Source organism: Rana temporaria, chromosome 3 (assembly GCF_905171775.1).
Source record: "Rana temporaria chromosome 3, aRanTem1.1, whole genome shotgun sequence".
Lineage (NCBI taxonomy): Eukaryota > Metazoa > Chordata > Amphibia > Anura > Ranidae > Rana > Rana temporaria.
Window position 1 is genome coordinate 217,879,986 of NC_053491.1, and position 27,364 is coordinate 217,907,349.

Genomic DNA, 27,364 nt, shown 5'->3' on the forward strand with positions numbered 1-27,364 from the left:
AAAGTTTGGACACCATGGAATGACTGGATTCAGTCTGAGGGAGAGCGGGAGTTGTTGGAGGGGGAGTAGGGTGGAGGGAGGGGGAGGGGGAGGGGGAGAGATATGTGGGGATTGTTTTTTTTTTTTTGTTATTAGAGAAGGCTCGGGAGGGAAAATCTAGGAATGCATATTAAGATAAGAAACGAAAAGGAACTATAGGAAACATGGGGGGGAGAGGGCACGGGGAGTGGGCTATAATGAAATGGGAAGGCATGGGATAGCGTCCTCCCATGTCCAAACATTAGGAAATTTGAAGTTCTGGTTTATTGAATTCTACCCCCTATAAGGCCTTCCCTCCCTTTTGTTATGAACCAATAACGGTAGAGAAGGGGCTATGCTCCTGATGTGTAATAGTGGGAGGACGGGAATTAAGGGAGGAAAGGAGAGGACCCCGATGGTATGAACAATATGGATTAGTTCCGGTTTCTTCTTTCTCTCTCTTGCTTAACTTAAAATTTTCCTTTTTTTTTTTTTTGGCTTTTGTTCCTTCTGGAGACGATCGGATAGAGAGATAGTGTTGAAATATGTCCATTGGAATGAACCAGGATTTATTTATTTATTTGTGTTAGATGATTGTTAATTTTTCTTTAATGTTTTGTATAAAATGTTTTTTATTTATTTTTTTGAAAATAAAGAAATTGTAAAAAAAAAAAAAAAAAACCTTTTAGAGCTGAAGTGGTTAATGGGTGTAGACGCAAGAAATAAAAGACACAAGAAATTTGAATTGTTTGTGTGTTATCGGCTGCACAATGTGTTTGTTTTTTGTATCTTTGCTGAAGATCAGATGACATATTTTATGGCAAATTACTGCAGAAAAACAGTTAATTCCAATGGGTTCACATACTTTTTCTTGCCCTTTACATGTTCAGGTTGGTGAAATGGTTGTGCTTTGCTGTTCATGTTATCTTATTGCTAGTCTTATTATAATAGGTCTATTTTGTAAATAATTCATGGAATTTCAGTTCAGTGTGTGTGTGTGTGTGTGGTGTGTGTTTTTCTTAAAAAAAAGAAAAAAAGAGGAATTTTAGAAAAATTATATCCTTTAAAATCTAAAATGAAAAAAGTCTATTCAGCTACTTATTCACACCTTCTGTACAGAGCTGTCTGCTGCAGTACTTCTTTTCTGCCACTAGATGTCTATAGCCTTCAAGGTTAAATGACAACCTGCATCATTCAACCCACTTCCTCTGAGCCCAGGCCATCATAAACCCTACACCAACCTATAACTAAAAAGTAAAGAAGAAGCAGCATGGTTATTGGCTCATTGCTTTTTCTCCCTGCTTTATCCTCCTATCAGCATTCTCTTTGTCAGCTCAGCTGGTCCTTGTGTTGCTTCTTCCACTTGCACTCTAGTCCTGCAGGACAGGCACTGAAAGATGCTGATCCTAGGTCAAATTCAGGTACTTGCCTTGCTTGCCTGAAAATAAATTGTAATGATGTATCAATGAATACTGAGCTCAATTAGTTTGTGTAATTTACTGTATATCTCCCTAGAATTCAACTCTAAATAACAATAGATTTGGTCATGACGACTTGTGCCTCGTTGAGTCATGTGAGGAGTACATTTTTAGGTTTTAAAATGCTGTATACATAACATCTTTTATCATTCTAATGTCTTCTATTTTGGTTATAGCCTAGTACACATGGGTCCAATGTCGGGTGACATCATAAAGACCATCTGAAATTCGGACCATGTGTATGGCAGCAGCTCTAGCAGAAGCCAGCCGTGCATGCTGAAAAACCAGCAGCCAACCGGATCCCAATTAGCCAATGGCTGAGAGTGTTCACCAGCGTTTTTCTGGCTGGGCGGGGCCCTGTAAAAAGCACAATTACACAGCAGTGGAGATCGCTGCACTAACATCATATTGTTAGTACAGCGGCTGAGTTGTCAGAAAAAGCTAGTGGCGTGTAGCAAGCTTATGTTGAACATATTCTGTTTATTTTGTATCTTTTGCTCCAGCTGGTCATTGTAACCTAATCTGTTTCCATCATTTGTTTCTAGAATTTTGCCCTGGGAAAAGGAGATGAAGAAGTCATATCAACTTTACAGTGCTTTGCAAATGTAGTAGATGAGGTTAGTTTATCATCGTTTTTTTGTTTCCTATTTAAAATGTGTATGCAAAGTGAAACTTCCTTTTTGCATCTCTATGCATATTAGAAACACTTAGCTTAGCAAATGTTTGAAAGTGATTGCAACTCTATTTTACCTATGAAAGTCTCTGGTAGAGAGCAAGCCATTGACTGAGGATCTTCTGCACAGTGGTCCTTTTAGGTTAAGAGCAATTGGGCATAGTAATCAATAGTATTTTTCTGATTGGCTACTGTGTGTTGCTGGACACCACTGACAATTTTTGAAAATGCGATCTGCCTGGCTATCACAGGACCTTTTGAGTTACTGACCTGGAACAAGCACTAGGGAAACAGAGTAAAGTCAGAGCTCCTGATCTACATCCTGAACATACAGCATTATAGTTTTGTCATGTCGCCTTTCATGTTTTCGTAGTACAAGGTTATTTTAAGGTTTCATGTCCACAGCCTTCATACCATTCCTGATCTGATCATAAATGCAGGATCTTGCTGACAGACCCTGTGCATGTATTTAAATGCATACAGGAGCGTCAACATGCATTTGCATTTTCTACACATAAAATTTTACCTTTTTTTTTTTATTTTATTTTTTTCAAATTGAGATTTAAATTGTGCGCATTTCCATGCGTTTACGCATGTATACGTGTAAATTACTGACCCCATACATTCAGTTTTCAATTTTGAATTTTACAGATCTGAGTGCAGTGCAATTTTACTGATTTTTATCCACCGTGTGCACGGGCCCATATAAAACCGTTTAAGAACCATTCAGAACCATTCGTTAATGTGAAAGGCCGAAACGACCTTCGGAAGAAAAGAAGGTCGCGGGCGCAGCACCGCCTTATCCTGATGGATGACCAAGTAGGGGGCCTTGCAAGACAAGGCCGCCAGTTCAGACACTCGTCTGATAGAGGTAATAGCTACCAGAAAGACCACCTTCTGCGACAAAGTCAGCAAGGGGATCTCCCGAATGTCCTCAAAGGGGGCACGCTGAAGCGCCGAGAGGACCAAGTTCAAGTCCCAAGAAGGTAGCGGAGGGCGCACCGGGGGGGCCACATGCCGGACCCCCTGCACAAACGTGCGAACCAAAGAGTGCGCTGCCACGGGACGCTGAAAATAAACAGCCAGAGCAGAAATCTGACTCTTGATCGTGCTCAAGGCAAGAGCCTGGTCCACTCCCCGCTGTAGGAACAGCAGGATCCGGGACACCACGTAAGTACGGGGGTGCCACTTCATCTCCTCACACATAGAGATGTATGCTTTCCATGTACGATGATAAATTTTTCGAGAAGTGGACTTCCGTGCACGCATCATGGTAGAGATTACCGGGCCCGACAGGCCCCGGTCCTTCAGTACCTGGTTCTCAACAGCCACGCCGTTAAAGCCAGTGACCGTAAAGCAGGATGGAAGATCGGGCCCTGAGACAGGAGATCTTCCCTCAGAGGCAGGCGCCAGGGGGCGTCTGCCACCAGACGTACCAGGTCCGCGTACCAAGAGCGACGCGGCCAATCTGGGGCGATCAGGATCGTTGGAATCCCTTCGGCTTCCACCCTGCGCAGCAGGCGGGGTAGGAGCCTTAGAGGAGGGAAGGCGTAAATCAGGTGATATTGACCCCAGGGAGCCACTAACGCGTCTGACGCGTCTGCCCACGGGTCCCTTGACCTGGCCACAAACCGTGGTACCTTCCGATTGAGACGGGACGCCAGAAGGTCCACGTCTGGAGTGCCCCATTTTTGGCACAGGATCTGAAAAACCTCCGGGTGGAGAGACCACTCCCCTTGATCCAGAGTCGTGCGACTTAGGAAGTCGGCTTGCCAATTCAGAACTCCCGGAATGTATACCGCTGACAGGGCCGGAACGGACCTTTCGGCCCACCGAAGTATGTGAGCGACCTCCGTCGCCGCGGCCGAGCTCCTTGTGCCGCCCTGATGATTGACGTACGCCACGGACCACCTGACAAGGCACAGCTTGATCGCTCGGAGCTCCAGGATATTGATCGGCAGGCGGGACTCCTCCTGAGTCCAGCGCCCCTGGGCTGACTGGGTGCCCCAGACGCCCCCCCAGCCGAAGAGGCTGGCATCCGTCGTGACCACTGTCCAGCGGCACGGAAGAAAAGACTTCCCGGACCGAAGCACCGGAGACGTCAGCCACCATGCCAGGGAAGACTTGGCCAGATGGCTCAACCGAATCTGGCGATCCAGAGAAGATGGGACCCTGTCCCATCGTGACAGAACCTCCTTCTGTAGTACCCTGGTGTGGAATTGGGCATACGGAACCGCCTCGAAGGAGGCCACCATCAGACCCAGAACCCGCATGCAGAATCGAAGAGACGACCACTTCTGGGTCGACAACTGTCTCACTGCAGATTGCAGGGTCCGCAGTTTTTCCGATGGGAGGAACACTTTTGCCTCCCCCGAATCCAAAACCAGCCCCAGGTGTTCCAGCCTCTGGGACGGAACCAACACTGATTTTTTGAGATTCAGAAGCCAGCCGAACTCCTGCAGAGTCCGACACGTGATGGACACGTCCTCCTCTAACTCTGAGCTTGAAGAAGCTCTCAGGAGAAGGTCGTCCAGGTATCCCACGATAGCGATCCCTCGCTGCCTTAGCAAGGCCAGGATCGGGGCGAGCACCTTGGTGAACACCCGTGGTGCCGACGCCAGCCCGAACGGGAGGGCCACGAATTGATAGTGGTCCTCCCCGATCGCAAAACGCAGATATCTTTGGTGGCTTGTGAAAACGGGGACATGCAGGTATGCGTCCATGATGTCCAAGGACGCCATGAAGTCCCCCTGGTGGAGGGCCGCTATGATAGAACGGACCGACTCCATCCTGAATCGCTGCACCTTGACAAAGGAGTTGAGGGCCTTTAGGTCCAGGACAGGGCGAACCCCTCCCTTCTTGGGAACCACGAACAGATTGGAGTAGAACCCCCGAAACCGTTCCAGCGAGGGAACCGGCACAACCACCCCTCTGTCCAGAAGATCCTGGACAGCCCCGGATAGGGCTAGCCGCCGATCCTGAGGAAGCTGGAGGTTGGATGGAAAAAATCTGTTTGGGGGACAAGAGAGGAACTCTATCTTGTACCCCGAGGCGACCACCTCGCAAACCCAACGGTCGGTCAGAAGAGAGTTCCACCGATCCGCGAAGTCGTGAAGCCGTCCCCCCACCCGAGACCCGGGCGGGGGCAGACCTTCATGCGGAAGCAGGCTTGTCCGCAGGCTTGTTTGGTTTGTTAAACCAGGGGCGCTTACGCCCGGCAGCAGGGGCTTTTGCCCCTTGCGGACCTTTTCCAGCCGCGCTGGGCGCACGAAAAAAACGCTTAGGGGTAGTAAAAGTAGGACCTTGCTTGCGGCGAGGTTCCTTACCCTTCCCCGACTGAGGGAGCAAGGTGCTCTTACCTCCAGTGGCATCCTTAATGATGTCATCCAGGGATGCCCCAAAGAGCCGTCCGCCCTTAAAGGGCAAATCCACCAAGGCCTTTTTCGAGGACTGGTCAGCCGACCAGCACTTCAGCCATATAAGGCGGCGCAGAACCACTGCGTAGACAGAAGCCCTGGAAAGCAAAGGAATCGAATCCATAGCCGCCTCACAGAGAAACTTCTGACCCTGAATCAACTGCTCAGCCAGGTCCCTAGAGGACTCGGAAGCACCCTGGACCTCCAGATCCTGCAGCAGGAGCTTCGCCCTTTCAGTTAGCGTCTGAGCAACCAGGGCGCCGGCCAGAGCCGGCCTTACCGCCGAACCCACCACCGAGAACAGGGAGCGGGCCACGGCCTCCACTCTCCTATCAGCGGGGTCCTTGAAAGCAGGAGCCCCCTCCACAGGCAACGTAGTAGCCTTACTCAGTCTGGACACAGGAGGGTCCACCGACGGAGGAGTGACCCACTTTTTTAAAAAGTCCTCCTCCAGGGGGTAACGGGTAGCAAAGCTTTTAGGAACAGTAAAAGCCTTTTGCGGTGTATCCCATTCCTTATACAACAAATTGTCCAAATAAGGAACACAGGGGAATACCTTAGCGGTACGCGGTGGTTTGCGGAATCCAAAAGGGACTGACACCGCTGGTGTCTCCGCCACATCCTCTAAATGAAGAGTCTCACGTACCGCAGTAATAAGAGCTCCAACAAATTCCTTGTCAGCAGACTCCGCAGCAGAGTCATCCTCGCTGTCCATGTGGGTTAAGCCCGCATCCTCTGACATGACAGAACCAGAAGCAGCAACAGCGTTATCCGATTCTGCGTCAGAGATATCCCCAGAAACAGCCTCTGGGGGGGGGCGCTTTTTTACCCCCCAACCGAGCACTGGCAGCTTCAAACCTGGTGAGAAAAGACTCCAGGACAGCCGACACCGATTCAACAGATGTGGCAGGGGGAGGGGCGCTAAGGGTTAATTCCGGCATTGTGAGGAATGAGGGGCCTGATTCAGGCTCCATATTGCAGCTGCCGTGTCACCCCCACTGCCAATGGCAGGAAAAAAGTCCCCCACAGGTCACCTCCCGGCCGCTAGAGCACAGTCTCGGGCCCCCTGAGACTCACCACCCCCCTGGTACAGCGCGGTCTGTGAAGGACAAGTGTGTGCTGAGGAGAAGCTGCAGCGCTGCGTCTGTCCCCTCAGATGATTTGCGGTCTTTTTTCCCCGCCGAAACGGCCACTAGAGGCCGAACTAGTGCTGAAAACGGCGCCGGCCACAAGAAAATGGCCGCCGAATAATACAAGTGCGGCTCCGGCAAAATGGCCGCCGTTGCGCAGTTTTAAAAAGACAGTGTACCCAAAAATGACAGTACACCAAAACAGCACACAGCACACACAAAAATGCCCAGAATGTCCACCACAGTCCCCTGCAGTGACACAGAACAGCCCCAGCCATACCCGAGTGAAAAAAATATGAGCCCCAGGGAAAAAACCCCCTGCACAGCCGTCACCCAAAGGGGGAAGGAGGGAGAGGAATAAGGGAGAGAGGAAAGCAGGGGAAAACCCTCAGTCGACCTCCCAAGGGAAAACATTCCAGCCAGACCACTTACCTGAGTAAGGGGCCACTACTTACCTGTCCTGCGACTACCCGGCTGGAGGTATCCCAGACAGAACCAACGTCCGCGAACGGCATGGCTGTCAGCCAGACACACTGTGACAAGGCCATAGAGACCGGTCATATGTGTGCCCTAGAACCGAAGTTCCCCGGCCGCCCCTGGAGCAATGGGGCCTGTCGTGGACGTCCCAAAGCGGAGCTGAGGGCCGGCACACGCTCGAAGGCCGAACCTGGGGGGACTACAAGGGTCGAGGACCCAGCCTGTCACCCAGTCGGCTGTTGATAGAAGAATCGCAGGATTCAAAAATAAAAATAGAATAAAAAAGCGAGGAAAAAACTCGCAAAATGCAAAAAAATTTGCAAGAAAAAACTCCAGAGTCCAGGACTCCAGAGAGAGCCTGACTCTCCTGACGGTTAGGCAGAAACAAACTGAAGCTGAAGCTGCTGGAGCAGGGTGTGGGTTATGCCTGGGGGAGCCACGCCCCCTGGGAGGAGCGGCATGAGGGAAAGTTTTAACACCTTGAGTGCTGTGGGAATTCTGCCTAAAATCTCCTGGTAGGAAGAACATAACCCGAAGGTCAAAGGATGCTGTGTCCGTCTATGAACGAAAGAGAAAATAGAAGTTCATTGTTCGGGTTTGCATACACTTTTTAAGGACTAAAGTAGAAGGTGAGAGAAGCACACTTGGTATATTCTTTTATATAGAAGAGAGGAGTTTGTGGGACTTTAAATGAGGGAGCGCCATGTAAAAAGAAATACCATAAAAAGTAAATTACAGTACATGATTTATTTTTACAATCTTATATACATGTCAAATATTTTGTATTAAATAAATAGGTAGTCACAAGGCTTACTCTAGATATCCTGCTACATAGCATGCAATACAGAAATAAAATCAGACATGACAGATATATGTAATAAAATCGGTAAGTATGTGGAATATGAACAGGTGATTGTTGGCATCTGGGGGCACTCTACGCGTTTCCTGGCATTTCAGCCAATCATCAGGAGTGTTTTTAGGACAGTATACTGGAAATGAGAATAAACAGAAATAATTGATGATGCATGAAAAATGGGGAAGTACAGGGACTGTCCAACAGAATGGAAATAGTTGGGAAACTTACTATGCCACCACAAGACCCGGTCCGGTATCTGCCAAGGAAAGAAGGGGGGTCCGGGCAGGATGTCTCCCCCGGGGTTGAAACGGGGAACCCATGAGAACGAGGAACAGTGCCCGGAGTAAGACACGGTGGTCACAGCCTGATCCAAAATGTTATGTGTGCACGTAAAGTGCATAGTGTACCTAAAACAATGTATCAAAAATAAAAAAGTAAATAAAAAATATTTGTAAAGAAGAGGTAAGGAAATAACAATGTGTTCCCATAAGGGGATGCATGGGAAAGTGTGCAAAGAGGAGAGCCAGACAGGGGAAGAAAAAACATACCATAAATTGGTGACTAAGCTCCCAACAAGGGAGGGTGACCTGTGTGCAGGATCAGATGTGTTGTTCCTAGTGGTTGAGTACAAGCAAATGAACCACCAGCCACTCCAAGGCTACTATATACCTCCATTCCCAGGTGGGAATGGAGGTATATACTATAAAAGAATTGGTATATTCTTTTATAGTATACCGACATGTTCGGTGTTGTCGAATACATAAATCCTAGGGTGAGATACTTTGTTTAATTTCTTACCACATTCATACATGCTCACTAGGGCCAATATGGATGTCTGCCAATAACCCTTCCGGCATGTTTGCAGTTTGGGAGGGAACCCATACAAACACTGGCAGAAAATACAGACTTCATGCAAAGGGTGTTATTGGTGGGAATGAAATCCTGGGCCCAAACTCTGAACAACTAATCTCTAAGGGCTCAATTCTCTATGTAATAACCATTGTCATTTTACCTTTTACAATTCCTATTTTCTGCAAACATTTGCTATAGCTTGCTGAATTTAGCATTTAAGTTCTTCGGTAAAGAAACAATTAGCGATGTGTTTTCTGACTGGAGATTTTTAAAATGCATATTGTGTCAATAAAATATATGTAAACCCTGACCCTGTAAAACACTAATTTGGTTTAAAATAGAAATGAAAGTGTGTGTGTGTGTAATTTTATATAATGTGTGTGTGTGTGTGTGTGTGAGATCTAGAGATATGTGTGTGTGTGTGTGTGTGCGTGTGTATATATGTATATATGTGTGTATATATATATATATATATATATATATATATATATATATATATATATATATATATATATATATATATATATATATATATATATATATATATATATATAAAATTATTATACAGGGCTTAAAATTTTAAGTCCTGAGCTACTAGCCAGGCCCTAAAAGTTACTCGCCACCAGTTGTCCCACCCAACCCCTACCATGCCCTGCCCCTAAACACGCCCTTGTAAATTGTCTCATGAAGTGACACTGTTAAATGTTTCATGCAGAATTAAGTTTTACTACAACAACAACAATGTTAACAAAGCATCAGACTTCAAAGTTCTCCTTTACATCACAGTCCACAAAGTTGTCCCTAACATTATGGTCTGCGGCGTTTCCCTTTGCATCAGAGCCTGCTCTCAACAGTATTGCCCTATTGTGTTGGGGTCTGCAGAGTTACCCTCATGCCTGAATACTTTCCAGTCCTTGTGTGTGGGTAGATGTGCCAACTGGCTCTACTATGGCACATCTACTTGGCACTGGAGGGGCAGGAGACTGTCCAGAGCAGGACTGAAGATCCACTTTAAAGGAGATTGTACAGTGTATGGCCATCTTACAGGAGATTGTACAATCTGATTGGATAGTGTTTAGCCACTTGCAATCAGATTGGACAGCGTAGGACCATTTGCTATCAGATTGTACAGTGTTTGGCCATCTGATCTCTCTCTCTCTCCTCCTATCAGCATGCAGATGTGGAACTATAACTCCCAGCCCTTCAAAAGCAGGGGATAGAAGCACAGCTCCTGCAGACACTCTGATTGGACATTATTGGTGACCTACAATTCCCAGCATGCCTTGGCACTGCTCCACACGCAGGGTCCTCTGGGACTTGTGGCGCTCCCTCTCCCTGGCTAGTCTTGCCCTCTGGTGGAGAGGACAGCTGTAGCACATCCACCCAGTTTCCAGTCTCCGCTCTCTTGCTCTACGCTCCCTGCCCTCCCTGTACTCGTCCTCCTCCGGGCACACCGTTTAGGGCTCTGAGGCTGTAGCCAGCGCTCATGTAATATCTCCACATTCAGTTCCAAAGCCTGCCCGCAGCCATATTTTTTTACAGGCAGCAGCCATCCATAACGAATGATATGGTAGCCGTGCTCTATGCTTACCCTAAACTTATTTGCACTCGCCAAATTCGAGCAGGCAAGTGAAGAGTTTTGAGGGCTGTGTATGTGTGTAATTTCATTATATTCTAGTTTTTTTTTTTTTTTTTTTTTTTTTTTTTATCACATATCTTCTAGTATGGCCTCAGCCATCACTGCTCCGGTCACATGTTTCACCCTGCCTACCGGGGCTTGGTCACAGAGGAACAAAATGTGTCAGGGGGCGTGGCTGAAGCAGCACTGGCTGAAGCCATATACAACTATATCCACATCTGAAGCAGTGGGTCGGTTTTGAGCGGCGTCTTATCCCACATATGTCCATGTTTCTGAATTAGTTCCCAACGCCTGCTTCCACTTTCTGAATACCAGTAGGGACACCTCCAGTGGCGCTCCAAGTCTATATGTGATGTGTGTTTTTTTTTTTTTTGTTCATCCAGCCCACTGGTCTACCTGTCTATAGATCGCTTTATTATCGGTCTCCCTCACTTCTGGGTTACAGGGACCCTGCTCACTACTTTAAAAAAAATTCAGGTTAAAGCACATTATGTGTATTAAATTTGTGTTTGCAGCACTTTCCCATAAACTAGTTTTTGCATTGACTTGCGGTGTGACTCTGAACTTGATAGAAAATGTAACTACATTAGGAAAAGTACATTTCCTAAAACACTTCCGCTCTTCTGGCAGTGTCTAGTTACCCTGTGTTGGTCAGCTCCGCCAATTTTTCCTTTTATCTTCCTACGTAAGGTTTTATGTGTCCGCTAAGGGAAGAAGTAAGGGAAAGACTATAGGTCAGGGGTTGACAAATTTGTTCGGAATCTAGGAGCCAGCTAAAAAAGTTAGGAGCCAGAAAACGCACCCCGTCCCGACGAGCTTGCGCGCAGAAGCGAACACATACGTGAGCAGCGCCCGCATTTGTAAACGGTGTTCAAACGCAATTTTGAAGCATGACATGTTGGGTATGAATTTACTCGGCGTAACATTATCTTTCATAATATTAAAAAAAAATCGGGCTAACTTTACCGTTGTCTTATTTTTTTAATTAAAAAAAGTGTAATTTTTTCCCAAAAAAGTGCGCTTGTAAGACCGCTGCGCAAATACGGCGTGACAGAAAGTATTGCAACAATCGCCATTTTATTCTCTAGGGTGTTAGGATAAAAAATATATATAATGTTTGGGGGTTCTAATTAGAGGGAAGAAGATGGCAGTGAAAATAGTGAAAAATTACATTAGAATTGCTGTTTAACTTGTAATGGCGCCAGCTCACATCTGGTGGTAATAACTTGTAATACCAACGGCTCACCACCAGATGGCACCAGCTCACAAAAAGAAAAAAAATAATTTGCCCACCTTCCAAGCCAAGTCGCCAGGACACTATTTCTAGTCGCCATTGCGACCTGGCGCCCGGGATTTGTCGATCCCTGCTATAGGTTACAGATGTAAGTCTGCTGGGGCTGCTGACATTGCATCCAAGATGATGGCATCCAGCAGCAGTATCGGGATTTTTGGATGTCTGCACAAGGGAGGCTTTTACAGGTAAATAGGCAAAAAATATGATGAATTCACATAATCTTTTATATATGGGAAGTTTGTCGTCGAAACAAATGGTCTAGTTTCTTCAGGTTCTCTTTAAACTTTTCTTTTAATTGGTACAATCTTTAGAAAGCAAAATTAGTTATTTAAATACCTAATATGAAGTACATGTATAGGTGTGTACATGATTTCAAATGCCTGACCTTCTTACATAGGCTTGGAGTTTATCGTGTGTATAGTTTTATGTAATGGGCAAGGGCAGACAAGGTATAAACTAAAAAAACGACCTTAACAGCATGTTTGGTGGTAAATGTAAAATTGCAGTTTACACCTCATCCAACTAGTATCTGGTGGATATGTCAGCCTTTAAAAGAAATCAATGACTAAACGAATGACACAGTTCTGTTTGTATTCTGGCAATTATATTGTTAGGTTGTGCAGCATATACTTTTATTATATGGGCAGCACCATACAAAAATAAACGTGCTAACCACTTTTCTATTGGGACTGTTTATTTCTGCTGGATTTATCACTTCTATTTTGCCCCTTGTCTGAAATTGGGACATTGGCTTTGTGTTCATAGAAGTATAGTACTATAGAATGGTTTAATGTATTTACATCTTATTTAACAACTTAATCAAAACTATAAAACATTGTGGATGCTGGTATGACGCAACCTACTGTATATGTGAGCCCTTGTATTCTGGCAACCTCAAGCTGACTTTCAAAGCATCGTTGTCCAAGCTGAAAATCTCAGAAAAACTGTGAAATGGATGAAATGAGCACCTGTGATTTTAGGATGACCTGTTAATCAATATTATAGATTAGAAAAATGCAGGCTTTGAGCATGGAGCCTGCTGTGCAATCACACCCACAGAGTACAATATTATGATCAATTCTCAATACTTAAGGTGAAAATTGCTTCCAAACTCCGCTATTAGGTGTTTTTCTTAAAGTTTAACTAAAGTCAAAGCTTTATTATGGATGTGGTGAGAGGATAGAAATCCTATGGGATTGTTGTTATGCTCCATGGAGGAGATTCACTCACCCTAAATGTTCTTATCGCCAATGAAAGTGAGGGTAAAGCCAAAATTTTGAGTTGCCACCAGAACAGGAATAAAGTGGAAATCTTCCAACGTTGGGACACTTGGTTCTGTGACAACTGTCTAAGAGGGGATTTCTCTGACGTTGCAAAGATTATCAGGAAATGAAGAGACCTCTGTTTAATAGTAAATTGACGTCCGGGAAGTGGTTGTGTTATCCTGACTTGACGTCAAGTCAGGATAACACAACCACTTCCCGGACGTCAATTTACTATTAAACTGAGGTCTCTTCATTTCCTGATAATCTTTGCAACGTCAGAGAAATCCCCTGACGTCCAGCAGGATAACATGCCGGCACGCAGTGCGGCGATCGGTGATGTGGGGTGTCAGTCTGACACCCTGCATCTCCGATCACGGTAAAGAGCTTCCGGAGGCTCTTTACCATGTGATCAGCCGTGTCCGATCACGGCTGATCACGATGTAAACAGGAAGAGCCGTTGATCGGCTCTTCCTCACTCGCGTCTGACAGGCGCGAGTAGAGGAGAGCCGATCGGTGGCTCTCCTGACTGGGGGGGGGGGGGGGTTTGCGCTGATTGTTTATCAGCGCAGCCCCCCCTCTGAGGCACTGACTGGCAACATGGGCACTGACTGGCATAAATGAGTAAATAAACAAGTGATGCCCAGCAATGCCATTAGTGCCACCCCCTCAGTGTCCATCAGTGCCCATCTGTGCCACCCATCAGTGGCGCATATCAGTGCCGCATACCGGTGCCCATCAGTGCTGCCATATCAGTGCCCGTAATTGCAGAAGAAAACTTACTTATTTACAAAAAAATAACAGAAAAAAATAAACGTAATTTATTTTCAAAATTTTTTTTTTTTTTTTTTTTTTTTTTTTTTTAGTTGTTGCGCAAAAAAAATTGCAGAGGTGATCAAATACCACCAGAAGAAAGCTCTATTTGTGGGAACAAAATTATAAAAGAATTGTTGGGGTACAGTGTAGCATAGCTGCGCAATTGTCATTCAAAGTGTCACAGCGCTGAAAATTGGCTTGGGCAGAAAGGTGCGCACGTGCCTGGTATTGAAGAAGTGGTTAATGAAACGCTGATAGTTAACATGAAATGTTGCATGTGCAGTCCATGTATTCTTCTATCCATCCCCCCCCCAAGAATATCTTCATACAGAACTCCATAATCTAAGCTGAAAAGTCAATGAGCCAGAGAACTGACTCAGTTTATTGGACGGATCAGTCCAAGGTTTCAGTCAGCAAAAGCAGGCCTTAAAGCAAAGCTTCACCCAAAAGGGGAAGCTCCGCTTGTCTGCCTTCTCCCCCCTCCAGTGCCACATTTGGCACCTTGTGGTGGGGAGCTGGTACCTGGTTTTGACAAGTACCCACTCCCACTTCCTGCTGAGGTCACCATGGCGAACTCCGTTGGAAGTTTGGCCCCCGCCACAGCTGGGACATTGAGGAAGTGCAGCGTGATTTGCGCAGTAGGAAACTGACTGTGAAGCTGGAAGGCAGATTTCCTTTACCCAAGTTGGCAGTGCCAGCACCCAATAGCTGATTCGAGAATCTGCTTGGGTGAGGACACTGCGAGATCCCTGGACAGGTAGGTGCCCTAATAGAAAATGTCAGCAGCTACAGTGTTTGTACAATGCCTAAGTATTCATACCTCTTGAATTTTTCCAAATTTTATCATGTTACAACCAAAAATGTAAATGTATTTTATGTGATAGACCAACACACCGTGGCACATAATTGTGAAGAGGAAGGAAAATTATAAATTGTTTTCAAAATCTTTTACAAATAAATATCTGAAAAGTGTGGTGTGCATTTGTATTCGGCCCCCTTTACTCTGATACCCCTAACTAAAATCTAGTGGAACCAATTGCCTTCAGAAGTCACCTAATTAGTAAATGGAGTTCGTCTGTGTGTAATTTTTAAAGGGGTTGTAAAGGTTTGTTTTTTATTTTCTAAATAGGTTCCTTTAACCACTTAAGCCCCGGACCATATTGCTGGTCAAAGACCAGGCCACTTTTTGCGATTCGGCACTGCGTGGCTTTAACTGACAATTTGCCTGGTCGTGCGACATGACTCCCAAATAAAATTGGCGTCCTTTTTTTCCCCACAAATAGAGCTTTCTTTTGGTGGTATTTGATCACCTCTGCGGTTTTTAGTTTTTGCGCTATAAACAAAAATAGAGCAACAATTTTGAAAAAAATGATTTTTTTTTTTACTTTTTGCTATAATAATATATCCCTCCAAAAAATAGAAAAAAAATTAAAATTTTCCTCGGTTTAGGCCGATACGTATTCTTCTACATATTTTTCGTAAAAAAAAAACAAAAAAAAACGCAATAAGCATTTATTGATTGGTTTGCGCAAAAGTTATAGCGTTTACAAAATAGGGGATAGTTTAATGGCATTTTTATTAATATATATTTTTTTAACTAGTAATGGCGGCGATCAGTGATTTTTATCAGTACTGCGACATGGCGGACATTTCGGACACTTTTGACACATTTTTGGGACCATTGGCATTTTTATAGCGATCAGTGCTATAAAAATGCATTGATTACTATAAAAATGCCACTGGCTGCTTGGCGAGATGACGTATAGCTACGTGATCTCACCCAGCAGAGCCGACCTGCCGCCGTATAACTGGCGGCTGGTCGGCAAGCAGTTAAGCTAGTGCATTGTTGGTTCACTTACCTTTTTCCTTCAATTTCTCACCTCCTGTTCCTCCTCAGTAAGCTGTTCTGGCTGACTAACCCCCAGCCAGAACGGCTCAGATGGGGGCAAGTTTACTGAGGAGAAACAGGAAGTGAGACATTCATGCAAAGGGATAAAAAACATTTAGAAGGGAAATCAAAGGAAAAGGTAAGTGAACCAACAATGCACTAGCTTAAAGGAACCTATTTAGAAAATAAAAAATAAACCTTTACAACCCCTTTTAATCTCCATATAAATACAGCTGTTCTGTGAAGCCCTCAGAGGTTTGTTAGAGAACCTTAGTGAACAAACGCACCATGAAGACCAAGGAACACACCAGACAGGTCAGGGATAACGTTTTGGAGAAGTTCAATGCAGGGTTGGGTTATATATAATAATAATAAAAAAAAAAAAAAAAAAAAAAAAATCCCAAGCTTTGAACATCTCACGGAGCACTGCTCGAACCATTATCCGAAAATGGAAAGAGTATGGCACAACTTCAAACCTACCAAGACATGGCCGTCCACCTAAACTGACAGGCCGGGCAAGGAGAACATTAATTGGAGAAGCAGCCAAGAGGCCTATGGAAACTTCGGAAGAGTTGCAGAGATCCAAAGGTCAGGTGGGAGAATCTGTCCAGAGGACAACTATTAGTCGTGTGCTCAACAAATCTGCCCTTTATGGAAGAGTGGCAGGAAGAAAGTCATTGCTGGAAGAAGTCCTGTTTTCTGTTTGTGAGAAGCAATGTGGGGGACACAGCAAACGTGAAAGAAGGTGCTCTGGTCAGAGTTGATGGGAAGATGGATGGAGCCAAATACAGGGCAATCTTAAAAGAAAACCTGTTATGCCTTGTACACACGATCAAAATTTCAGAAGGAAAAAGTCCGACTGACTTTTTCCATCGGAAATTCCGAGCCGTGTGTATGCCCATCAGAGTTTTTCCATCGTATATTCCGAGGAATTCCATCGGAGTTTACGTAGAGAACATGTTCTCTTTTCCTCCGATGGAATTCCGATGTGAGTTTGGTCGGACAAAAGCCTGATCGTGTGTACGGGGCATAAGTCTGCAAAAGACTTGAGACTGGGGTGGAGGTTCACCTTCCAGTGCATGGGTGCTCAACCTGTGGCCCTCCAGCTGTTGCAAAACTACAATTCCCATCATGCCTCTGACTTTGGGAGTCAAGCTTGTAACTGTCAGCTTGCAATGCCTTATGGGACTTGTAGTTCCGCAACAACTGGAGGGCCACAGGTTGAGCACCCATTTTCCAGTGGGACGACCCTAAACATACAGCCAGAGCTGCAATGGAATGGTTTCGATCAAAGCTTATTAATGTGTTAGAATGGCCCAGTCAAAGTCCAGACCTAAATCCAATTGAGAATCTGTGGCAAGACTTGAAAATTGCTGTTCACAGACGCCACAGACGCCCTCCATCCAATCTGACAGAATTTGAGCTATTTTGCATAGCAGAATGGGCAAAAATGTCTCTCTAAATGTGCAAAGCTGGTACAGACATACCCAAAAAGACTGGCAGCTGTATTTGCAGCGAAAGATGGTTCTACAGTTTTGACGTCAACATTTTCACATATTTGTAAAAAAAATTGCAAACCATTTATCATTTTCGTTTCACGTTGTGCCACTTTGTGTTGGTCTATCACATAAAATCCCAATAAAATACATTTAGATCAGGGGGTAAGCAACCTTTTCCACATGAAATGGTCTATTTATAAATGTTTTCACACAAGAATCGCACAATTTTCAATCAAGATTTACAAAGTTAATTCTACAAGTAAGTTGTGTTTAATTTCATGTGAAAACATTTCTAGATAGACCATTAAGCGTCTTGGGTACAGTTAGTTAGTTAGTCAGGTTGAAATAAGGCACAAGTCCATCTTGTTCGGCCAATTATGTTCCACAAGCAATAGACAATTGGCGTACCAGTAATCTAGGTTTTGTTATTTTTTTTACACTCCTAGATGTACCACTAATGGCAAGTTAAACTCATGAACTATATAATAGTTTACCTTGCCCTTAGTAGCAAAACTAGAAGTGTAAAAATTGATTAACTGTTGCACACATAAAACATGTTTAGTCCCAATGCATGCAGTTTAGATCATTGGTTCAGCCCCAATGCATGCACTTCAGACCACTGGACCAGCCCCAATGCATGCACTTCAGATCGTTGGTTCAGCCCCAATGCATGCACTTCAGACCACTGGACCAGCCCCAATGCATGTACTTCAGATCGTTGGTTCAGCCCCAATGCATACCCTTTAGATCGTTGGTTCAGCCCCAATGCATGCCCTTTAGATCGTTGGTTCAGCCCCAATGCATACCCTTTAGATCGTTGGTTCAGCGCCAATGCATGCCCTTTAGACCACTGGATCAGCTCCAATGCATGCCCTTTAGACCACTGGATCGGCTCCAATGCATGCCCTTTAGACCACTGGATCGGCTCCAATGCATGCCCTTTAGACCACTGGATCAGCTCCAATGCATGCCCTTTAGACCGCTGCATCAGCCCCAATGCATGCTCTTTAGACCTCTGATCAGTCCCAAACCCTGTACTTTTAGAAATGCAGGGTATTGCTGTAAACTTGCATGCAAGCTCTTTCCACAAAGTACCAAATGCCAGTGGCAGGCTTTGAGTGAGGTTAGAGAGGTGAGTGGTCCAGGCTTTGTAATTAACAGCCTAGTGAACTGTTCCAGCCAATGGCAGCAGGTGGCACCACAAATGGCATTGCATGCCCAGAGGCGATTCAGTTCGCATGTGTTGCGCTATATAAGTTTCTCACTCACTCACTGTGAATCATTTTGTCATATATTAAATGTCCCGTATATATTCGTAAAACATGATAGTATACCAAAGCATAACAAACATTTACTAAAAACTTATAAACAAAGTATTAAATTGACGCACAAGCATTGTGTGTTTTTAAAGAAATTAAATGCTAATGAAACCTCCAAAATGGCAGAATTTTGAAAAATGGCACAAATCACACAAAGACCTCACTCAAGTAATTGTACATTTATAATCACCTCACCTGAAATATTCACTTTCATTCTTTTTGCAGCTTAATGTACTTCATACAGAACTGGCAAAGCAGCTGGCAGATACAATGGTCCTGCCCTTAATTCAGTTCCGTGAAAAGGACCTTACAGGTAAGGTAAATCGTAATAAAGATGTATGACCTTAAAGCAGGATTTCACCCAAAAGGGGAAGTTCCACTTTTCCGCCTCCCCTCCATAATGTTTGGACACATTTTTTTTTGGGGGGGGGGGGGGGGGGTCTGGGTGCGGGCACCTGGTTCTGAAAGGAACTCGCTCTCACTTTTGCCTAGGTGATCCAAGCAGAAGTTTTCACCCCTTTTACCCACAGCCTTCTGGGACAAGTCACCAGTCCCAGAAGCCTGCAGGTCCATTCACAAAGTGCAGTGAGAAGCTGGCTGTAAAGCTGCAGAAGGTCACAACCGGATTCCCATCGTTATCATGCCAATGCCGGGGACCTAAAGACTAGTCAAGAACTGGCCTGGGTGAGGACAGTGCTGGATTCCTGGACAGGTGTCCTTTTTATTAAATCTGCAGCTACAGAATTTGTAGCTGATGACTTTTCCTTTTTTTTTTTTTTTTACAGCCTCTTTACCAACGTAATACTTTTTTTGTATATTTTCTAAAACAAATGCTAATGTTACACATGACAATTGTCTGTATAAAGCCTAGTACACAAGGGCCAAATGTCGGCCGGTTCAAAAGAACGCATCTGACATTTGGCCTGTGTGTATGGCAGCCAGTCCGACAGAAGCTTTTGTTGAAGGCTCATGACTGAAAAGTTCTGTCGACCGCCTCCCAATCTGTGCTCTCAGCCAATGGCAAGATCGCTGACCAGTGTTCTGGCAGGAGGCCGCCTCGCTGTCAGAACACAATAGCTCAGCAAGGGAGATCGATGTACTAACATTGGGTTGTTAGTACAGCAGCTTGGCTCTGAACGGTCATTTTTTTTTTTTTCGTCCAACCCAGCTGGTTGATAAAAAAAAAAAAGAGAGAGACCCCTAGTCATTTATAATAGGACCACAGGCAACGCAATTATTTTTACTTTCTTTTATATAAAAACACAGATCTAAAAGTTTGTTGAAAAAATGTGTGTAGGCTCTCATTTAACCGGTATATTTTAATACTCATTTGTTTCTGGAGATCTTGACTGAATGTGTGCAGCATCTCTGTGGCTGAGCTAAAGGGTAAAGTGGCTAAAGAGATATCCTTAGATCCCTAACCAGGTACATATTTAACTTTATGTTGGCAAGGACCTTCTTCCGTTTTTTTTTTTTTATTTGTATTTATTTTTTCTTCAAAAACTGATATTTTATTACTTTTAATAAAAGAAAATGCAGTGCAGCTGTAGAGCAATGGGTACATAGATTGCGAGACATGGGGCACTGAAAAGTGGCATAACGGCAGAAGAACTGTTAGTAATTGGGTAATTACCATAAGTAGCTCCCCCCCCCCCCCCCCCAAAGCTACTCATCATACAAAAAAAAAATGCTTGCCCTTTAAGGCCCCCGTACACACGGTCGGATAAAACCGATGAGAATGGTCCGACGGACCGTTTTCATCGGTTCACCTCTGAAGTGGCCGTACGGCCTGATGTGTGTACACGCCATCAGTTCAAAATCCGATCGGGTCAGAACGCGGTGACGTAAAACACACGACGTGCTGAATAAAACGAAGTTCAATGCTTCCAAGCATGCGTCGACTTGATTCTGAGCATGTGCGGGTTTTGAACCGATGCTTTTCTGTACTAACCATTGGTTTGGTCCGATGGGGCAGCGGTCCATCGGTTTGGTTTTGAAGCAGGTTTTAAAATTTTGGACCGAAGGAAAACAGACCGATAGCCTATGCACACGGTCGGTTTGGTCCGATGAAAATGAACTTCGGTTCATTCTCATCGGACCAAACCGACCGTGTGTACGGGGCCTTAGTGTTTGCAGGATGCCGGACACACAGGTGTATGGGAAGCATGACGTGCTGAAATCAATGGGGGGAAAAAATATTAGCCCTCTAAGTGTGTGCAGGCAGCCGGACACCCAACTGCTATGGCAAGCATGACGTGTTGGCAATCTCATGATTACCAACAAGATGCTCTATTGGCTTCCTTTAGAAAGTCCCCTGAACACTCCCTCCTATAAGTTTGTATAGCATTGTTCCCTGGTGTGTGTGTGTGTGTGTGTGTGTGTGTGATTGGCTGGTCATGTGCATTCACTTCCGGTTTCTCTGACTTATCTCGGCTGGTCCGAAGGTGGATGATAGGCGACTTGCTGTGAGTGAGAGGGGACATCTAATGTAAAGGGGGACTCTGATGGGGGCACCTGATGTAAAGGGGGCTCTGATTGGGACATCTGATGTAAGGCCCCTTCCACGCGGGGCGGATCTGTTTAGCGGAGTACGCCAGCTCCCAGGGAGAACTCCGCTGAGTCGGTGGATGACAGGTCCGTTTCTTCTCATTGGGCAGGAAGGGGCCTGTTGGAGCCCCGCTGATTCCTATGGGGAGATCAGACGAATACGGATAGTATGTCTGTTTTCATCAGATCTCATCCGATCCGCCAGATGGATGGCCATACGTCAGATTTTTTAGCTGATCGGATGTCAGCGGCACATCTCTGCTGACATCCACCTGCCCATAGAAGTCAATGGATGGCCCGCTCAGACCCGTCTGAAAAATGAGACCGCAGGCTTGTCGTGTGAAAGGGGCCTAAAAGGGGGCTCTGAGGACACCTTATGTTAAGTGGTTCTTTTCTTTTACTTGGAATGTGGATGTGATTGGCCTACTGTGACAGGCACAGTGATGCTGCATATGATGAGCACAGTGAGGCTGCAATTGATTGGCACAACGTTCCCAACTCCTCCTTGCAACGCCTATCAGAAAATGCCTATATAGAGTGGAGCAGTTCTAGGATTTGGTACCAGTGGAAAAGGATTTTTTACTTATTTTCCGTTATACAATGTGCCAATTGAGCTTTGGGAGGCTTGTGACCATATAATTTGCTATATATTCAGAGGTAATTCTTCCTCCAGGATCTGCTCCCATTTTTTTCATATATGTATGTCTGGGTGGGTCTTGTTTAGGAGGATAGATGTCATTGGTTCTTTCAAATGCCATAAATGTATAAAATTTATGGGAGATTGTGCATAGTGGCAAATTTTGTACGTAACTGAAGAAAGTCTGTTTAGGAAGATCATAAGCTTCTTGAAGTTCCGGGACTTAATGTAATACTCTGGTTCTAACATCCACCAATTGACCAAAGCCTTATCTTTCCAATAATACGGTACAGTGGATGGAAGTCTTCCTTTATAAAGCGTATTGTAGGTAGGAGTTAAATGATAGCGGAACTTCAGTTATTTGTTTTCCATCTATTAAATCTTCTGCCCTTGTTTTTAACTTTGGATCAAATTTTTTTTTTCTGCCAGTAAATACCCTTTTATACAGGCCACTTCCTGTTTCTTCTCTGGTAAAAAAAAAAAAAGCCTTAGCTTATGACATCATGCCTGGACAGCACTTTCTCTCTTTTTTTTTTTTTTTTTTTTTTTTCTCTTTTTTTTTTTTCTCCTTTTTTTCCTCCCTTTTTTTTCTCTCCTTTTTTCTCTCTTTTTTCCTCTTTTTCCTCTCTTTTTTTCCTCCTCCTTTTTTCCTCTCCTTTTTTTTTTCTCTTTCTCGCAGGAGTTTGCCGGGAAGGGAGGGGGGTGAGTCTTAAGAGGGTCAATGAGAGCTGGAGGTGTGTGTATAAACCCAGGAAGTTAACAGGCCACAGCTTCAGCTGCCCACAGTTAAAATGTTTTCAGCCAGACTTGGTGGAGGGCTAGTACAGAAAAACATTTATATATAAATTAATATGCAAAGTGGTTAGAGGGAAGCTTCAGAATGGCAAAGATGTTTTTATTACAGATTATGTGAGCAGAATGCAGTTCCTCTTTAACTCCTACATATTTTAGAGAGGAGGATTTTGAGGAATATGGGAACATTAGAGACAGGTATTGCAGTGTGTGATGGGGTATGTTAAGGGGGAGGGATTCAATGTTTGCAGTGTTGATGGCAAGGAACTTTTAAAAGGTTATAATTACTGAATTGTAGTACTGAAACCTGTAGCCATAGCATACCTCTCAACTTTAGAACTTGAGAATGAGGGACACTTGGCACGGCGTGCAATGCGGCAAAAATGGGTGTAGCCAAACTGTTAGCGGTGGGATTGGTTTGAGAGGCAAGGTTAAATAACACCTGGGCTTCTTGTACCTATAACATATACATCGATTGCTGTACCACGGGTAAGAGTCTCAGACACATACCAACCCCAGCACAATGATAATTTAAAAAAAAATCGCTCCCTTTACAGATGATTTTGTGTACACTGAAGTAAGACAGAGAGCTAACACTTTGTTTGAGCCTACCTTAAGAACTTCATTTAAATTGGTGGGGCATGGCAGGTGTTCTGGGCCCCTGTTCTGGCAATGGGCTCTGCGATTCGTGGGATGCTGAGATTTAGTTAAATTATTGGGACATTCCTGCTAAATTCTGGACAGTTGGGAGGTATGTCCCTCCCTGTACACACTGCCCCCCCTCCACTGCACCTTATCCCCCCTCTTTCCATACACTGCTCCCTCTACACACAGCCCCCTCCTGCACACATTACTCCCTACTTGTACACACATTACCCCCCTCCTGCAAATCTTACCCCTATACACATTGGCCACCATCCCCCTCCACCCCTTCTGCCCACAGTCCCCCCCCCCCCATTCTACTTCCTGAGAAACTGATACGAAAAGCTGATTGGCTGAAGCGCACTAGCCCTGTGTGGAAATTTCCCAGGCAAAGATCTCTTGTTACCCGGGGCAGTGAGGGAGATCTGGCTTCTGTTCCACAGCGCAGCTGCATGTCCAGTATAGAGTCATTGCACTGGACTTGAAGCTGCTGCCAATGTTGGACATTGGAGAGCAGGACAAAGCCAGTTTTTGCGGGAACCCGGGAATACGCTGTGATCGTGGGACTGTCCCGCAGAAACCGGGATGGTTGGGAGGTATGCTATAGTGAACTGATGCAGCATTGCCTCACAAGCACTCTTCTGTAGAGGTTGGATTTCGTTGCTAAGGGAACTATGATTATCTGAGATCTGGAGGTGTCTATATAGCCATGGTCTTCTCCTGAGATCTTTACCATTTTTTTTTTTTTTTGTTTTGTTTTGTGGAATCAAACACTGCCATTATACTGTACATTGGTATAGTTATACCAACATATTTTACATAAGCTAGTAACAGAGTGCATTACTGTGTTTTGCCATCAATCAGTGTAGAATATTTAAAACCCCTGTGATACCCCTTGCTGGTTTACTAAAAGTGAATGTCACTTTAGTAAAAAAAAACATGAAGTGTATGAAATGTCAGTTATAGAACAATAGAATGTATGGGGATGAGAACTGCTCAATCAAAACTGCCCCAGCAATCTGTTAGAATAGAGGCATTGAAAGCTGCGGCAGGTATGCACTTTTTACCTGTCAGCAGTTAAAGTGATATAATTGTTTAAAGTGGAACTTTAGTCAGAAGTTCTGATAGATTACCAGGCTGCCCCCTTTTGCAGGTAAAACACTAAAAATAATTGTCTATATTGTGTAAAATCCAGTAAGACCCGGTCTCGGCCTGCTCTGCACAGCCTCAGTTGTCCTGTATTCTCGGGACAGTGTTGAAAATCAATGACATACTAGAGGTTGATCAGCTGACGGCCTCAAGATTTACTGCTGCTGTTGGGGGGGGCGCGCAACAGGAATGATAGACAGAGGAAGGACAGATTGCACATATTGCATGTCTCAATGACATCAGTTTCAGGTAACAAGAGGACAGGAAAGTTGTTGGTGTGTTTCACGCAGAATGCGCTTAATCGTTTCTAAGTTCTACTTTCAGTTTGACCCTGTGGAAATGTGCCTATCCCTGGTCCTTTCCAAGTGACATCACCTCTTCAGCATACATATTTGTCTTTCCCCAGTGAGATCCTACCACACACACGCATTGCTTTTTCCATTGTATTCCTTCTCCAGCTCACACGTCTCAGGTTGTCCACCTTCTCAGTCTGCATTTACACACTCACACGGTACATACTGCAGGTAAAAATCCTTTTGTGCCTACCACGTGTGCTTTAGCCCCTCAGCCCCCATCTCCAGTGCATGTGTGATAATCCCTCACATTTATTTAAGTGCACCATGCCAAATATCTGTCTCATCTCCACTGACTCTAGTCAAGTGGGAATCTCTGCTCCATTGACCTGTTTCCTTTTTTTTTTTTTAAACAATCCCTGACAACAAAGTCCTATTCCATCTGTCATGTCCCCGGCTCTACCTCCACTTGGCTTGGGCCCCATGACATGTCCCTGCTAATAACCTGAATACATTTTGGTGTCTACTCTTCAACTTCCATAGTTCCCAGTTCCATTGACATACTTTCAGTATCCTCCTTACTGCTGACTCGACCCCCACTGTCCCAGAAGTACCTGCTTTTTTCTAAAGACACTTTTTGGTCAAATTACATTTTTATGCGTTGGCATTATTTATTTTTATTTTTAATTCCCATTTAATTTTATACCTTTTTTTTGTTTTGCAGAAGTAAGCACGTTAAAAGATCTTTTTCCTACTTTCTAGCAAATGGTATGTTTGCTCTTGTACTAAATCCCTCTCACGGTTATGCTGTTCTGTATATATGACCTGACATCATATGCTTGAGACATTTTATAGCCATACATTATTTAAAAGCCTTTTTTGTGTCTTTTTAGAACATGATTTATCAATGGCAAAGTACAGCAGACTGCCAAAAAAGAGAGAAAATGAAAAGGTAAGCAATACAACAATTGAGACCTCCTGCTTCACTGTAAAAATTGCGCCTACCATAGAAAATAATGCCTCTGGCGATGGATACTGTTCTTGTTACTTCGCTTTTCCACATCTAGCAAAATCTTTTTAGACCTTGTTTTTTCGGAAATTGAGATTGGCATGCAAATTAAGAGACTTTGGTATAATTTTGCAGAACAGGGGTATAGCATGGATTTACCATGGTTAAATGGCATCAGTATGGGTATAATATGAAAATCTAGTAACTAATATTTGGTTAAATCAGTTCTTGGGATTATTACTAATAAGAAAAAATATGCCTCAAGCACCCTAGGTTGAGTACTGTGGGTGATTATGAAGGCTATGAGGACTGGAAAGCAAATGGATAGTAGATTTTATGTTGTGAAAATCTGTAGGCTTTGGTAATATTTACTGATTAGTAACCCAATGCCCATCCGGAATGTGGATGTGATTTGAAGGGTGTGGAATGAACTTTGTAAATGTGTTTTTAAGTATAATGGTCAGTTACCACTTACTTTGAGCATGTAATGTTCTACAAAATGGAATGGTCATGACCCTGAAAATTGTTAGTTACAAAATTATCTCTTGTCATGTTGTCAGTGTAAAACATTTTGTCCTGGTCTCATCTACTAGAAAAAAAAGGTAATTATTTTATTTACCATCCTCAGCGTATGCACGCATTTCATCCTCCTGTTTTTGTTGTAAATGCAATTTATAATTATTTTTGTTTTTGACTATGTTTTTTCTGACAAAAGAAAATGCAAAACAAATCAATAAAAAAAAAAAAATTATTGTTTTTTTCAGTACACTACTACTCCCAGTTTTTTTTTTCCAAGTTACATTTTTATTGTGTACTTCAGCAAGACAAGAAATCTAACAAAAAGGGATTAATGATACAATACTCAGAGGTGTCGCCTTTAACTAACAAGTTTGAGGCCTCGTACACACGACCGAACATGTCCGCTGAAACTGGTCCGTTCGGTCGTGTGTAGGGCCGACCGGACAATTTTCCGGCCGACCGGACAGGTTTCCAGCGGACAAATGTTTCTTAGCATGCTAAGAAACATGTACGCTGGAAGCCTGTCCGCCGGACATGTCCGATGGTCAGTACGACTCATCGGACATGTTCGCTGGCCCGAGAACCGGCGCATGACGTCGAAGTGATTCGACGCATGCGTGGAAGCATTGAACTTCCGGGTTCGCGCACGTCGCCGCCACGTCACCGCGTATTCTGTTTGCGGGGATTTTGGTTTGATGGTGTGTACAAGCATCCGACCAAAATCTGCTAGCAGTCATGTCCGATGAAAACGGTCCGCGGACCGTTTTCATCGGACAGGTCCGCTCGTCTGTACGAGGCCTAACAATACAAGTGTAGCAATGGGACCGAAAATATCTACCTATTGGGGGGGGGGGGGGGGGGGAATCCCTTTAATGTAAATGCCTGCCATAGGCATTTTTCAAGGATGTAGACATAAGATTTCGATACCTCTTAAGCAGGACCTTTCTTATGTACTTGGTATTTTCCAGGGTAGAACTTAAATGTATAAGAAGAAAATGGAAAGAAAAACCCAACAAAGAACACAAGTCCGTAGTACTACAATAGTGATCTGAATTACTATCAGAATATTTGTCAACTGACACACATCAGATAGCATGTCCTACATTATATGCATAAATATTAGCCAGTAGGAATAACAGAATAGAGAAAAATGGGAGAT

General features: G+C 44.3%; 1 protein-coding gene and 1 long non-coding RNA gene across 2 annotated transcripts in view; one reads left to right on the top strand and one right to left on the bottom strand.

Moving 5' to 3' along the window:
* Window positions 1-27,364, top strand: part of APPL2 (adaptor protein, phosphotyrosine interacting with PH domain and leucine zipper 2) — a 104,411-nt gene that overhangs the window by 24,787 nt on the left and 52,260 nt on the right. Inside the window, 4 exon segments of the mRNA XM_040344243.1 lie at window positions 2,042-2,113; window positions 18,843-18,930; window positions 25,402-25,459; window positions 25,551-25,629. Coding sequence (XP_040200177.1) covers window positions 2,042-2,113; window positions 18,843-18,930; window positions 25,402-25,459; window positions 25,551-25,629 — 297 coding nt within the window.
* LOC120932107 lies at window positions 8,067-8,674 on the bottom strand. The gene is made up of 3 exons (XR_005747926.1): window positions 8,597-8,674; window positions 8,277-8,455; window positions 8,067-8,181 (listed from the first exon to the last, which is right to left on the bottom strand). It is a non-coding gene; the product is annotated as an uncharacterized LOC120932107 (long non-coding RNA).